Below are 13,917 nucleotides of genomic sequence, written 5' to 3'. Positions count from 1 at the left end.
TTCCTCTTCTCACCACCATCCCGCCGTTGCCTTGACTCAGTCTTGCAAAGGTAGCAAGCAGACGGGCACACTCTGGTCGGCGCCACCATGAGTCGATACCCTGGCGAAAATGCAGCGCAGCACAGCTACCACAGCTCGGCTTGGGACCCATCGCCGTACGGCAACACGGAACACGATCGAGTCGAGTACATGATCTCACCTGCCGGAGCCTCCAATCTTCACCCTGCGAGTAACGACACCACCACAGACGCCCATCGAGCTGTCCTCCCTGCTAGCCACATGGGTGTCGATTCTCCCTCTATGTATACCGATCCCTTCGAAGCCTTCAGCACTGCGCCGCCGCCGCACCCCACCGTAACCGCCGCCGCACGTCACTCATACCTCCAGCACGATCCTTACTACTCCGAAGATCGAGCGCTCGCGGGTCCATCTATCCTTGACAGAGCAGACACACTAGCACCCCACGACAGCATCAGCTGCGTTGGCATTAGCAAAAACACCGATCCTGATCACGCCCCTGCTTACTCGGACGCGGGAGCGGACCGCAACTCCCGAGCGCACTACTTGCAGCAGAAGTCAGCGCCCTATTCTAGCCACTACGATGATCCGAGCCCTTACTACAACGAGCATTCGATGGACCGTGGCTACGACCACGCTCGATACGACACCAGCACCACCGCGCTGCCGCTCAAGCACCACGCCGGACCCATGGGCTATGCAGAGGACGAGCATGATGAAGCACAGCAGCTCAAACGCGGAGATGAAGCACTCTGGTCGAATCAGATGGATCAGTCTTATCCGCCAGCTGGAGACGAAGAAGCCAAAGGCGGGCTCTTCGCCAAATTCTCCCGGTCTTCCAACCGCCATCTGTCCGACGAAGACAAGCTGCGCGACCAGATCGAACGACGTCGCCAGGGCATCGGCCGACAAAACTGGCCATACGTCACATATATCGTCGCCGTCGCGCTCGTCATCGTCTTCGTCATCGAGCTTGTCAAAGCGGCCTCTGAAACGGGGCAAGCGGTCCAAACGCGCCCTTCCATCAGCCCGATGCTCGGTCCCTCTGCGGAATTCCTCATCTCGTTCGGCGCGCGGTTCGTGCCCTGCATGCGCAACGTCCCTGCTCTGCCCACCTCGGAACAGCTCCCCTGCCTGCGCGATTCAACCTCTGCCTCGAACCTCTTTACGCCCTCGCAGCTGTGTCCCATATCGCAGATCTGCGGGCTGAAAGACGCCTCGAATCCGAACCAGAGTTATCGCTTTGTCAGTGCGATCTTCGTCCACGCTGGATTCGTGCATATCTTCTTCAACCTGCTCGTGCAGCTGACGCTGTGTGCGCAGATCGAGAAGCTGATCGGTTCGGTGGCGTATACGATCGTCTATTTTGCCGGTGGAATAGGTGGCAATCTCTTGGGGGGCAACTTCGGGTTGATCGGTCAACCAGCATTGGGGGCGAGCGGGGCGATCTACACGTGCATCTCCATCGAGTTGGTGGATCTATGTTACAACTGGCGCTACGAGTACCGGGCGAAGATGCGACTGGCCACCTCCGTCGTCTTTGCGATCGTAGGTTTAGCATTGGGCTTGTTGCCCGGGTTGGACAACTTTGCCCATATCGGCGGGTTCTGTGTGGGTCTTTTGGGCGGCTTGGTGTTCGCACCTGCCATTCATGCGACGAAGAGGCATAGGGTGATAACGTGGGTGCTGAGGATCGTTGCGCTGGGGTTGGCGGTAGGCTTCTTTGCCGGGTTGGCAAGCAACTTTTACAACTCGCCAGATCCAACCAAGGCATGCACGTGGTGCAGGTACCTCAGCTGCTTGCCCGTGTTTAGCAGCTGCAAGGGCAACGGGCTCACCGTCAGCAGTGGCGGTAGCACCACTTGATGGAGGGAAACGATCACAGACACTTCTGCACATTCACTTCAATGGACAATGACCTTTCGCTCACGCGCATTCAGAGCAGCACACGAGACAGCCGCATCAGCTGGCGAGCGTTGTTGAGAAAACATTGTTCCAGAGATGGTATACATAGCAGAGTGTCCGAGAAGCGTTCGCCGTCGCGACGGCTGTGTTGGGCGGGAGGCCAGCGAAAGGTAGTTTACCATTCTTAGACGATGCACCAACCAGCAACGGCCAGTGCCAACGCCATCAACATCCCACCCATCACGCCCGCCCCACTCGTTGCAGAGTTCGCGTTTCCACCCGTCCCCGTCTGGGACGTCGTAGGCGCAGCACCCGTAGCCGTGCTATTGACACTCCCACTCACGTCCGGCCTCGGCGTCGTCACCCCAACCGGATTCTGACCCAAACACGTCTGGTACGCATTCCTGATGCTCGTCTGGTTGCCCGGCGGGGGCGCCCGCACCGTGCCATTGCCCGCAAAGTCGCAGCTAACAGCATTAAACCCAGTCACCTCGTAATACCTCGACATGGCCCACTCCAACCTTTGGCCCGCGGAACAACCCGAGTAGTTGCCGTACGTGCCCGTCTGACCATCCGCAAGAATGGACGCGCAGGACCCACCTTGCTCGCCGAGATACATGCATGCTTGGCCGGTGAGGACGCCGATGATGTTGGGCGAGTTGAACGCGTCCGTTGTCAGCGCGCAGGAGAAGGCGCTGGACTCGATGCAGTCGCACAGCTCGGGGTTGGGGGTTGGCGGCAGAGTGGTCGACGCAGGGAAGTTGGCGGTGTTCCCCCTGCAGGTGGGGTAGCTAGGGTTGCTACTCGCACCGGCGGGGGCGGAGGTCGGAGCGGACGAAGTGGCGGCAAAAGCGTTCTTCAACGCCGTCCAGTCCCCCCGCGTCGACACGCTGTTACCAGAGACCGACACCAGACCGTAGTCGAGCCCAGAACTCTGCGGAAAGTAGCTGAACGCCACACCACCACTAAACGTATCCGTCATGGGGCTAGAGTACAACGCAGCCACCTCGGTCCAGGGTCGATTGCCCGTACCCACACCCTCGACACACCCAAACTCAGCGAGATACGCCGGCACAGGCAGATCGGCCAGATCCGAGGTGAGCAAGTTGTAACCCGACTGGGCGTACGAGCTCTGCCCACACCAGCTGTACGAGTTGAGGCCGTACAGGTCGATGCTGGTCGCAGCGGAGCCGCAGGTGAGGTAGTACGCCAGCTGATCTCGCCACTGGTTGACACCGTTGGCGCCATCTGTGGAGGAGTACGATACGAGGACGTTGGAGTTCTTTGATTGAAGGTAGGCCTTGACGTCGCGCACGGCAGCCTTGATGAATGGTGCGGAGTCGGCGTTGGATGACTGCGTGACAACTTCGTTGGCGATGTTGACAGCAAGCAGATTGTCGTACCGCGTAAAGACGTCGATCGTCGTCGCATACAGATTGAGCAGACCCACGTCCCAGCTAGGCTCCGCGCGGTTGATGGAACCATTCAGCGGCAAGGCAAGGTCGAGGATGACGTAGATGCCTGCGTTGCTGAAGGTGGACATGCACGAATCGTGATTGAGGCTCGCATTGACCGAGTAGACGCGGATGGTGTTGATGCCGAGGTCGCGGAAGTTGGCAACGTCGCGCGTGCATGCGTCGGGGAGAGCTAGGGGATCGGTGAAGCTGTCCGGCTCGGGGAAGCCGCCGTTGGCATCGTTGGCCGCGGTCGAGGCTGCTACGGGAGCGGGCTCTTGGTAGGCGACACCCTTGACGTAGAAACGGTTGGAGCCTTGGTAGAGGTACTTGCCGCGTCGGGTGACGGAGGGGATCGCGGAGGAGGGTTGTGCCAGCAGGGCGATGAGGCCGAGGAGGGCGAAGAGGAAACCCAGCGGTCTGAGTGGATGGCGCGCCATGGTTGGGGATGACCTCGAAGCTTGACGATGATGGTGGAGGGATGAGAAGGAGTGCTTACTAGTGAACGGACGGCAAAGGGCGGCTAGTCGGACCCAAGGGCGTGGACGCGGACGCAGCAGGGGGATGCACAGGAGAACGGCGGAAGAGAGCGAACAATTGGAACGCCAAGCCCCGCGGTCAGATGCTGTGTGACGCTGCACTTTACACGCCTCTGAAGCTGCACGTCAAAGTGGCGTGAGATGCGCTAGTCTTCTCTTGGAAAGATTCGGCCTGCAGACAGCGTTCAATGAGGCTGTCGGGTTATGCGATGCATTGACAAAGCATGCTTCAGATCTGCAAGTGAGCCGCAGGAGGCGTTCCGATGGTCTGTGGTTCCTAGATGGCCGCCTCACGCCAGGGGAACACGCAGCTCAGAAGCACGGTCGATCAGGGTCCTCCTGCTCTTCAAGCTTGAACGGACATTCCCGCGGCCCAGCACGCGATGACCTTCAGATTGGCTTCGATCACCTCCGTCTGGATGCGCTCCGGCTTACGGCAGCACGGCGGCTCATCCGAGGCCGCGGTGGTGAAGAAAAGCGCTCGTTCCGCCAAAGCTGAGCTCGCAGATCACAACACTCGGCTGAGTGGCCTTCGACAGCGTGTTGGTTCGGTCGCGAGCGCCGAGCAAGCTCTGAATTTTGAAAGACCGGATTTTGCCTTTGTCGGATAGGTGGGCTCTGCTTTGGCCAGCGCGCGACTCTCTCTTGGTGATGCACCTTGCAGCGGATGACCGAGGAGCAGGATTGCAGTCGCTTCCACAAGGTCTTTAGCATCATCATTGGCCTGAACTCTGGCTTGTTTTGATTCGACACGGCTTTCGCTCGCCTGGCTCATTCGGAAGCCCTCTTCCGAGAACAGAGCATCAAACGCCATCGCGGCCGCTGCTTCTGTCTCGCTCCGAGCTTTCTGAAAGCCAGCCTCTGCCAAGAGTCAATACACTTGCTCGTCCAAGCGAAGGCTGTGCTCTGACTTGAGCGCTAGTGTGATCTCGTCGGAGGCAAAAATGATGATCTGCTTCATCAGCTGATAGCCAAGTGTCAGGCCTGGGACATACGATGGCGACAAGCTTGGCGCGAACGGTTTGATGTCGGCTGCGAAAAACACACGCAGCACATGTCTTGGCGCTGTCGGCTGGAGCTGACGATCCAGACGCTTGGCGCTCAAACACCATGCTGACGTTGAAAGACCTTGCCTTCGTCTCTGATCAGCCACTGTGATCATTCAGCGGATCCGAGATGCCTTGTCAGATCGTCGAGGTGCCACCTTGCGTTTCATTTCGTGACAGTGCCCTTGCCAATCTTGCATTTGGCATGCTGTCAAAAAAGGCGCTAGGAAATGGTAGCGAAAAATTGAGGCACAGAAAAACAGCCTTTTCGGCCGCCCATCATGATCGAGTCCATGGTGACGCTGCAGACACGCCTATCCCGGCATAAGCCGGCCCCCTTCAAGTAACTATCGCATACGGGAAGGATGGAACGAAGAGTGGGTGCCTCGCCGCAGCACAAGAGCCAGAACAGGTGTGGTACTAGACTCGTGCGATAGCCTCGAGGCCGAGTTCGATCGCGGCCTCGGCTGATGGCGGCTGCATGATGAAGGGTCCTTTGTCGATCCCCCACCGCACTGACCCTCGAAAGGGCTCGCTGCATGTGATTGCACGCTAAGTACGTACGATCTTAAGCGGCGTGTTTGCTGGCACAATGGAAGCAGTCCACCGAAATGCAGCGTCGATCGCACGTCGCTTCAGTGAGCTGCCGTTACAAGGACTGGTCGACCAAGCATTATCACGAAGCGAGAGCGAGCAACAGTCAGACCTGCCACGGGACGGACAGCCTACGACCATCACAAGCAGGTGAACAGGTCGAGAGGCGTTCTGGAGAGACGAGCCTATTGAGTCCGTCAACGGTATCATTCGACGTAACATGGCCAACCTGCACAACTCAACTCCATCTGTTTGGTGTCCTGCTTTGCCGAACGTGCTGCCCCTCGATCTGCCAAGCGACCAAGCCATGCCAAGGGTTCTCTATCGCCGGTCCCAACCAGATCATGGCGCACCAAGTTTGATTAAATTCACCCACCCAAGTGACGCACTGCCGACGGTCTTTGAATCGTTCGGAGACGAGCTGGTCGAACCGACGCACAGGCTGCACGCTCCGAGCTTCTTTCTCTTCCTTGGCCGGCCAAGACTCTGCCGACCACCTCTGTGTTTGTCCTTCCTAATCTTGAGCGATGATTGTGCAGCAACTATGGCTCGACCGAGCAGCCCAAAGGCTAGCTTACAGGTAAAACAGGGTCGATGGCGGCAGCACGTGCAAGTGACCAGGGTTCCCGTCGAGGAAGTTTCGATACTGTACCGCGTTGCCATTGTTTTGGCTTGGCTCGATCTTCGCTCGGTCGGTCGCTTCATGTGATGTGACGACGCGCGAAGACGAAAGCCGACGCTTGACAGCCTAAATGGTCCATTACAAAGGCGAGAAGCTCAACTTCAAATTTCCATAGCCTACAAGTATGGAAATAGATCTTTGTTTGAAAACAGCATCGGAGAAAAGGCGACGTCAAATCATCCAGATCGCCTCGAGGGCACTCGAGCAGTGTTTCTGGCTGCCGATCGGCATTCTGATCGTGCAGAAGACCAAGAGTTCTCGCTTCCCAAGAGTTCAAGACCTGAATACAATTTGTAATGAGCGGCTGCAGCACCACCGACTTGCCTTGCCTTGCCTTGCCTTGCGTGCTGCTCACATCGCTGCTCCTCGGTGAAGCAAGCAACACCAGCAGCTGCTTGTTCGGAGTCGATTCTGCACAATCGAGGTTGTGTTGCTGACTGGCGCCCCTGAGCTTGTGCATCATCTCTCACATCGTCGAGTTTCTTGATGGCTCGATCAAGCATGTTGGCTCTGCACGAATTTCGTTTCAGCATCGTCAGACCAGCAGCGACTTCTACCGACCCCTTTGTTTGCAAGGATCGCTGCCAGGAAAGCGCGGCAGTCAACGAGGGTGGAGACGAGCACACAGACAAGCTTGGTATGGGCGGAAGCACAGCATCCTCGTGGTTCCACACGCACACCCGACAATTTTCAAAAAGTTTCTTGACCCTGATCCTGCGCTCTGAGACAGGAATTTCAGAAAACAAAAAAGAGAGAGAAAAAACACTGCGACACGGCCGCAGATGAGACGCGCAGCGCTCGGCGTGCCCAGTCCAGGCTGTGCTTTTCTGAAAATCGGTTCAAATTTCGAGATTTTCGAGTACTCCTGACGCATCCCCCTCTGACTGCTGCCGCCTGCTCCTCGCGAAACCTGCAGGCGCGCTGCTGCTGCGATCTCTGCGCATCTCTCTCGTTTCGCTGTCAGTTTTCCTGGCCTCGCCTGGGCCCTGCGCCGTGCTGTGCTGCGCTGTGCTGTGCTGTCCTGCCTGCGGTCGGTCTGTCCTCTCTCGCTGCCTCGACACCACGCCCCCCTCTCTGCGCCGACGCTCTCCTTCACTCCGTCCACACACGCCTTTGGCTATCGCTCGTTCTTCGCTCCGTAGTTCGACCTCGCCATCTTCACTCTTCTCCACCCACCTCGTCATCTTCTCGGCGCCTGTTTCGATCGACACCATCTGCACTACAGCGATAGCACAATTCAAGCTATCGGGTCGCGTCGACGAGACTCACCACAGAGACGCGGTCACACACAGGAGTCAACAGTGGCAAGCAACGGTCTTCGTGACATTGACGATCACGGTCAACAACAGCTTCGTATCTCGCTGAAGTGTTCATGCATGCTCCTTGACGAACTTGCAAGCATCGACACCTAGCTTCAACATCTTCATCAACCGCCTTGATTGTCGATCGCTTCAATTTCAACACCCACCAGCACAACCGACAACTTCCATCCATACCTCATCGCCCGGGATGTCGTCCCAAAATGGCGCTGGCCAGCACCAGCTGCCGCCCAACAACCCTTTCGCAGGCGCTGCGTACCACGACGATCAGAGCAGTGAAGCCAGCTACTTCCCCAACGAACGCAGAGACACATACGCTTCCGAGCGCTCAGAGGCCGACCTCATCGGCGGCCACGGCTACGATGCCGACTCGTACGAGGGCGGCGCCTACAAGGACAACTATGCCTACTCCTCCGAGTCCGCCCAGCGAGGCTACACACCCGGTCCCGGCAGTCAGTTCGGTCAGGGCTCGTACGCTCCCTCGGGCATCTCCAGCCCTTACCCTGATGCTGGTGCTGGCGGTGGATACCGTCAGCGCGAGCCCTACCCGGCCTGGACCGCTGAGCACAACATTCCTCTCTCGAAAGAGGAGATCGAGGACATCTTCATCGATCTCGCCAACAAGTTCGGTTTCCAGCGCGACAACATGCGCAACATGTACGACCACCTCATGATCATGCTCGATTCGCGCTCGAGTCGCATGACCCCGCAGCAGGCTCTCATGACCATCCACGCAGACTACATCGGTGGCGAACACGCCAACTACCGTAAATGGTACTTTGCTGCTCAGCTCGACCTCGACGACGCCATTGGCAAAGTGCAGAACCCCGGTCTCGCGCGCGCAGCCAGCATGGCCAAGCGAGGCAAGAACGCCGCTGCCAGTGCTGCTGCCAAGCTGCAGTCCGCCAGCGCAAAGTCGCTCCAGTCCGCTTCGGCCCGCTGGCGTGACGCCATGCTCAAGATGAGCGACTACGACCGCACAAGGCAGGTCGCCCTCTACCTGCTCTGCTGGGGTGAAGGTGGCCAAGTGCGTTTCGTGCCCGAATGTCTTTGCTTCATCTTCAAGTGCGCAGACGACTACTACCGCTCGCCAGAGTGCCAGAACCGCATGGAGCCCGTCCCCGAAGGACTCTACCTCCGCGCGGTCGTCAAGCCCCTCTACCGCTTCCTCCGCGACCAGGTCTTCGAGGTGGTTGACGGCAAGTTCGTCAAGAAGGAGAAGGACCACGACAAGACCATCGGATACGACGACGTCAACCAGCTCTTCTGGTACCCCGAGGGCATCGGCAGGATCATCCTGAACGACAAGACGCGCCTCGTCGACGTGCCGCCAAGTCAGCGTTTCATGAAGTTTGACAAGATCGACTGGCCCCGCGTCTTCTTCAAGACGTACAAGGAGAAGCGTTCATTCTTCCACCTTCTCGTCAACTTCAACCGTATCTGGATTCTGCATATTTCGGTCTTCTTCTACTACACGGCGTACAACGCCCCCAAGATCTACGCTCGCTCTCGAAACCCCACCACGGCCGAGTCGCTCTCAGCAGCCGGCCTCGGTGGTGCCATCTCGTCCTTCATCATGATTGCTGCCACCATGGCCGAGTTCTCGTACATCCCTACCACCTGGAACAACACGAGCCACTTGATGCGCCGCATGATCTTCCTTGCTATCTGCCTTGCCATCACGATCGCTCCTGCCGTCTACGTCTTTGGCTTCAACAACAGCGGCAACGTCGCCAACATTGTTGCCATCGTCCACCTGGCTCTCGCTGGCTGCATCACTGCGCTCTTCTCGATTGTGCCCTCGGGCCGTATGTTCGGTGACCGTGTCGCAGGCAAGGCGCGCAAGTACCTGGCCAACCAGACCTTCACCGCCTCGTACGCCCCTCTCGTCAAGAGCCACCGTGCCGTCTCGATCCTGCTCTGGACGCTCGTCTTCGGATGCAAGCTCACTGAGTCGTACTTCTTCTTGACCCTCTCGTTCCGTGACCCGCTCGCCGTCATGATCACCATGAAGGTGCAGGGTTGCAGCGACAAGTACTTCGGCACCGCGCTCTGCTCCAACCAGCCTGCCTTCGCCTTGACCTTCATGACCATCATGGATCTCAGTCTCTTCTTCCTCGACACTTTCTTGTGGTACGTCATCTGGAACACGGTCTTCTCCATCGGTTGGTCCTTCCACATGGGTCTCTCGATCTGGACGCCCTGGTCCGACATCTTCCAGCGATTGCCCAAGCGCATCTACGCCAAGCTGCTCGCCACCGCCGACATGGAGATCAAGTACAAGCCCAAGGTGCTCGTCTCGCAGGTCTGGAACGCCGTCATCATCTCGATGTACCGCGAGCATTTGCTCTCGATCGACCACGTCCAGAAGCTCCTCTACCACCAGGTGCCCGCCGGTGAGAACGGAAAGCGCACCCTCCGTGCCCCGACCTTCTTCATCAGCCAGACCGACAAGGGAGTCAAGCCCGAGTTCTTCCCCAAGGGCTCCGAGGCTGAGCGCCGTATCAGCTTCTTCGCCCAGTCGCTCACCACAGCCCTCCCCGAGCCACTACCCATCGACGCCATGCCCACCTTCACCGTCCTCGTTCCCCACTACTCGGAGAAGATCCTGCTTTCGCTTCGTGAGATCATTCGCGAGGAGGACCAGAACACGCGTGTCACGCTGCTCGAGTACCTCAAGCAGCTCCACCCCGTCGAATGGGACAACTTCGTCAAGGACACCAAGATTCTCGCCGAAGAGTCGCAAGGCTTTGGAGGCAACTCGCCCTTCGGTGGTGACAGCGACGAAAAGTCCGGCACCAAGAACTCGGCCAAGGCGGACGACCTTCCCTTCTACTGCATCGGTTTCAAGTCGGCTGCGCCCGAGTACACGCTGCGAACGCGCATTTGGTCGTCGCTGCGTGCTCAGACCCTCTACCGTACCGTTTCTGGTTTCATGAACTACTCCAAGGCCATCAAGCTGCTCTACCGCGTCGAGAACCCCGAGGTCGTTCAGCTGTTCGGCGGCAACACCGAGAAGCTCGAGCGCGAGCTCGAACGCATGTCGCGCCGCAAGTTCAAGTTTGTCATTTCCATGCAGCGATACTCCAAGTTCAACAAGGAGGAACAGGAGAACGCCGAATTCTTGCTTCGCGCCTACCCCGACCTGCAGATTGCCTACCTCGACGAGGAGGCTCCTCGCAAGGAGGGCGGCGAGTCGCGATGGTTCTCGGCGCTCGTCGACGGTCACTCTGAGATCCTGCCCAACGGAAAGCGTCGCCCCAAGTTCCGCGTCGAGCTGCCCGGTAACCCTATCCTCGGTGACGGCAAGTCGGACAACCAGAACCACGCCATCATCTTCAACCGCGGCGAGTACGTGCAGCTCATCGATGCCAACCAGGACAACTACCTCGAAGAATGCCTCAAGGTGCGCAGCGTGCTCGGTGAGTTCGAGTCATTCAACGTCTCGAACCAGAACCCGTACGGATCCGGACATCAGGAGTTCGCCAAGGCGCCCGTCGCAATTCTCGGTGCACGAGAGTACATTTTCTCCGAGAACATCGGTATCCTCGGTGACGTCGCTGCCGGCAAGGAGCAGACGTTCGGTACCATGGCCGGTCGTGGTCTTGCCCAGATTGGTGGTAAGCTCCATTATGGTCACCCGGATTTCCTCAACACCATCTTCATGACCACGCGCGGTGGTGTGTCCAAGGCGCAAAAGGGTCTTCACTTGAACGAGGATATCTATGCAGGCATGAACGCATTCGGTCGCGGTGGTCGCATCAAGCACGTCGAGTACTACCAGTGCGGTAAGGGTCGTGATCTTGGTTTCGGTACCATTCTCAACTTCACCACCAAGCTCGGTAACGGAATGGGTGAGCAGATGCTGTCGCGAGAGTACTACTACCTCGGCACGCAGCTGCCTGCCGATCGCTTCCTCACGTTCTACTACGGCCACCCCGGTTTCCACATCAACAACATTCTCGTCATTCTCTCGGTGCAGCTCTTCATGTTCACCATGGTGTTCATCGGTACGCTCAACTCGCAGCTGCGTGTGTGCGCCACCACCAACAGCGAGTACATCGTGGGCACGGGCGGTTGCTACTACCTCAACCCGGTCTTCCTCTGGATCAAGCGTACCATCATCAGCATCTTCCTCGTCTTCATGATCGCCTTCTTGCCGCTGTTCTTGCAGGAGCTCTCGGAGCGAGGCGCTATCTCGGCCTTTGTCCGTCTGGCGAAGCACTTCATGAGTCTCAGTCCCATCTTCGAGGTGTTCTCGACCATGACGTACTCTCACTCGATCATCAGCAACTTGACCTTCGGTGGTGCTCGCTACATCGCCACTGGACGAGGTTTCGCCACCACGCGTCAAAGCTTCGCGCTGCTCTACAGCCGATTCGCTGGTCCTTCGATCTACTCGGGCATGCGCCTGTTGCTGTTGCTGCTCTACATTACTCTCACGCTTTGGATCCCACACCTGATCTACTTCTGGATCTCGATCTTGGCCCTCTGCATCGCTCCCTTCCTGTTCAACCCTCACCAGTTCTCTGCTTCGGACTTCATCATCGACTACCGCGAGTTCCTGCGCTGGATGTCGCGTGGTAACAGCCGCAGCCACGCCAACTCGTGGATCGGCTATTGCCGTCTCAGCCGAACCAAGGTCACCGGTTACAAGAAGAAGCGTCTCGGACACCCAAGCGAGAAGCTGGCCGGAGACGTGCCTCGTGCAGGCTGGAGGACCATCCTGTTCGCCGAGGTCATCTTCCCCATCTGCCTTGCCGTCATCTTTGTGGTCGCCTACGCCTTCGTCAAGAGTTTCCACCAGCAAGGAGACCCGCCCCAGGGTGCGATTGTGCGCATCGCCATCATCGCCCTCGGTCCCATCGTGTGGAACGCCGCCATCCTGCTGGTGCTCTTCCTGATCAGCATGTTCCTCGGCCCGGCGCTCAACAACTGCTGTGCCAAGTTTGGTTCAATCATGGCCTCGATTGCCCACGTGCTCGCCGTCGTCGGTGTCATTGTCGCCTTCGAGTTCCTGTGGTTCCTCGAGCTGTGGAACGCCTCGCACGCCGTGCTGGGTGTTATCGCGGTCATCGCGATCCAGCGTGCCATCTTCAAGATCCTCATCGCCCTGGTGCTTTCGCGAGAGCTCAAGCACGACGAGACCAACCGTGCTTGGTGGACCGGTCGATGGTACGGCCGTGGCCTCGGTGGTCACGCCTTCAGCCAGCCCGCACGAGAGTTTGTGGTCAAGATCATCGAGATGTCGCTCTTCTCTGCCGACTTCTTGACAGCCCACATTCTGCTCTTCGGTCTCTCGCTGCCATGCCTGATCCCGTACTTTGACAGGCTGCACTCGACGGCGCTCTTCTGGCTGCGACCGTCGAAGCAGATCCACGCGCCCATCTTCTCGCTTCGTCAGCGAAAGCAGCGAAGGTCGATTGTCTGGAGGTACCTGATCCTCTTCGTCTTTTCGTTCGCGGTCTTCCTGGCTCTGATCATCCTGCCAGCGGTCTTCTCATCAACGATCGACCTGAACTGCTCGTTCTGCAAATCGCTCTGAGCGCATCCCCCCAAAATTCCCAACCAGCATACCTCTCGCGCCTCCCGGCTTCGTCCTGCATTTCTCGTTCCCAAATTTCCTTGTCGCTAATGTCTTTGAACATTCTCACTGTCACTATCCTCTAGAGTTCTGTACTATGTAGGCTCTCCCGACGTCTGACATCGGACGTCGGAGCCGATGCTGCTCTGCCCCCCTCTCTCTCTCTGTCAAATAGCTTTCTCCCTGCGCTCTCCTCCTCACTTTTGCATTACCTTTTGCACAAAGCATCAATTGAATGGACCATTTCTCTTTCCCTATATTCTGTGTGCGCATGTGACTGCTGCCTCGGCTTACCCACTGAGCTTGAGCAAAGACGTGCAAGTGATTTCTGGTGAGCATCATGAGGGCAGGTGTTTGATTGATGCTTGGATGACTATTTGTGTCGGTCACGCCAGAGAAAGCCAGCTGGTCGCGTCGACGCGCCTTGCTTTTCAGGGTGCTGCCTCCTCCAATTTTGAGATTCTGCCGTCTGCAGCTGCTGCAAGTCAACCAAGACACGCGAATTTGGTGGTGGAGGATTGAGTGTTGTGCTTTTCGTCTTGGACTTGTCTTCTCGACTTGATGCTTCGACCTTCTTCACTATCACCATCATCGATACACTTAACAGCCAACCCCAAAGCACGACTCGGCTCGGGACATCCAGACTATCCGCTGCCGCCTCGTCAGACACGAACGCCTGCTCAGGTTGCACTACCAAGAGCGCGCTTCCCGAGCCCCTCATCCCTCCATCTCATTGCACGCACGTCGCCGGGGCTATTCATCAGGCGTGACAGCTT

At 57.9% G+C, this 13,917-nt stretch overlaps 3 protein-coding genes across 3 annotated transcripts; 2 read left to right on the top strand and 1 right to left on the bottom strand.

Moving 5' to 3' along the window:
- Window positions 1-87: 87 nt before the first annotated feature.
- On the top strand, window positions 88-1,884 carry PSEUBRA_002693 (Peptidase S54, rhomboid domain protein; the record flags this gene model as incomplete). The annotated part of the gene is made up of 1 exon (XM_016437107.1): window positions 88-1,884. One exon carries the CDS (start codon window positions 88-90, stop codon window positions 1,882-1,884), a length of 1,797 nt encoding a protein of 598 aa, XP_016292594.1.
- Window positions 1,885-2,107: 223 nt separating this feature from the next.
- PSEUBRA_002692 (Glucanosyltransferase) lies at window positions 2,108-3,817 on the bottom strand (the record flags this gene model as incomplete). The annotated part of the gene is made up of 1 exon (XM_016437094.1): window positions 2,108-3,817. The coding sequence occupies one exon, from the start codon at window positions 3,815-3,817 to the stop codon at window positions 2,108-2,110; it is 1,710 nt and encodes a 569-aa protein (XP_016292593.1).
- A 3,930-nt stretch (window positions 3,818-7,747) lies between these two features.
- PSEUBRA_002691 (1,3-beta-glucan synthase subunit FKS1-like, domain-1) lies at window positions 7,748-13,102 on the top strand (the record flags this gene model as incomplete). The annotated part of the gene is made up of 1 exon (XM_016437112.1): window positions 7,748-13,102. One exon carries the CDS (start codon window positions 7,748-7,750, stop codon window positions 13,100-13,102), a length of 5,355 nt encoding a protein of 1,784 aa, XP_016292592.1.
- Between the last annotated feature and the right edge of the window lie 815 nt (window positions 13,103-13,917).

This window comes from Kalmanozyma brasiliensis (genome assembly GCF_000497045.1).
Source record: "Kalmanozyma brasiliensis GHG001 unplaced genomic scaffold PSEUBRA_SCAF2, whole genome shotgun sequence".
Lineage (NCBI taxonomy): Eukaryota > Fungi > Basidiomycota > Ustilaginomycetes > Ustilaginales > Kalmanozyma > Kalmanozyma brasiliensis.
The sequence above is the reverse complement of the archived record's forward strand: the minus strand, read 5'-3'. Positions and strand labels throughout refer to the sequence as shown.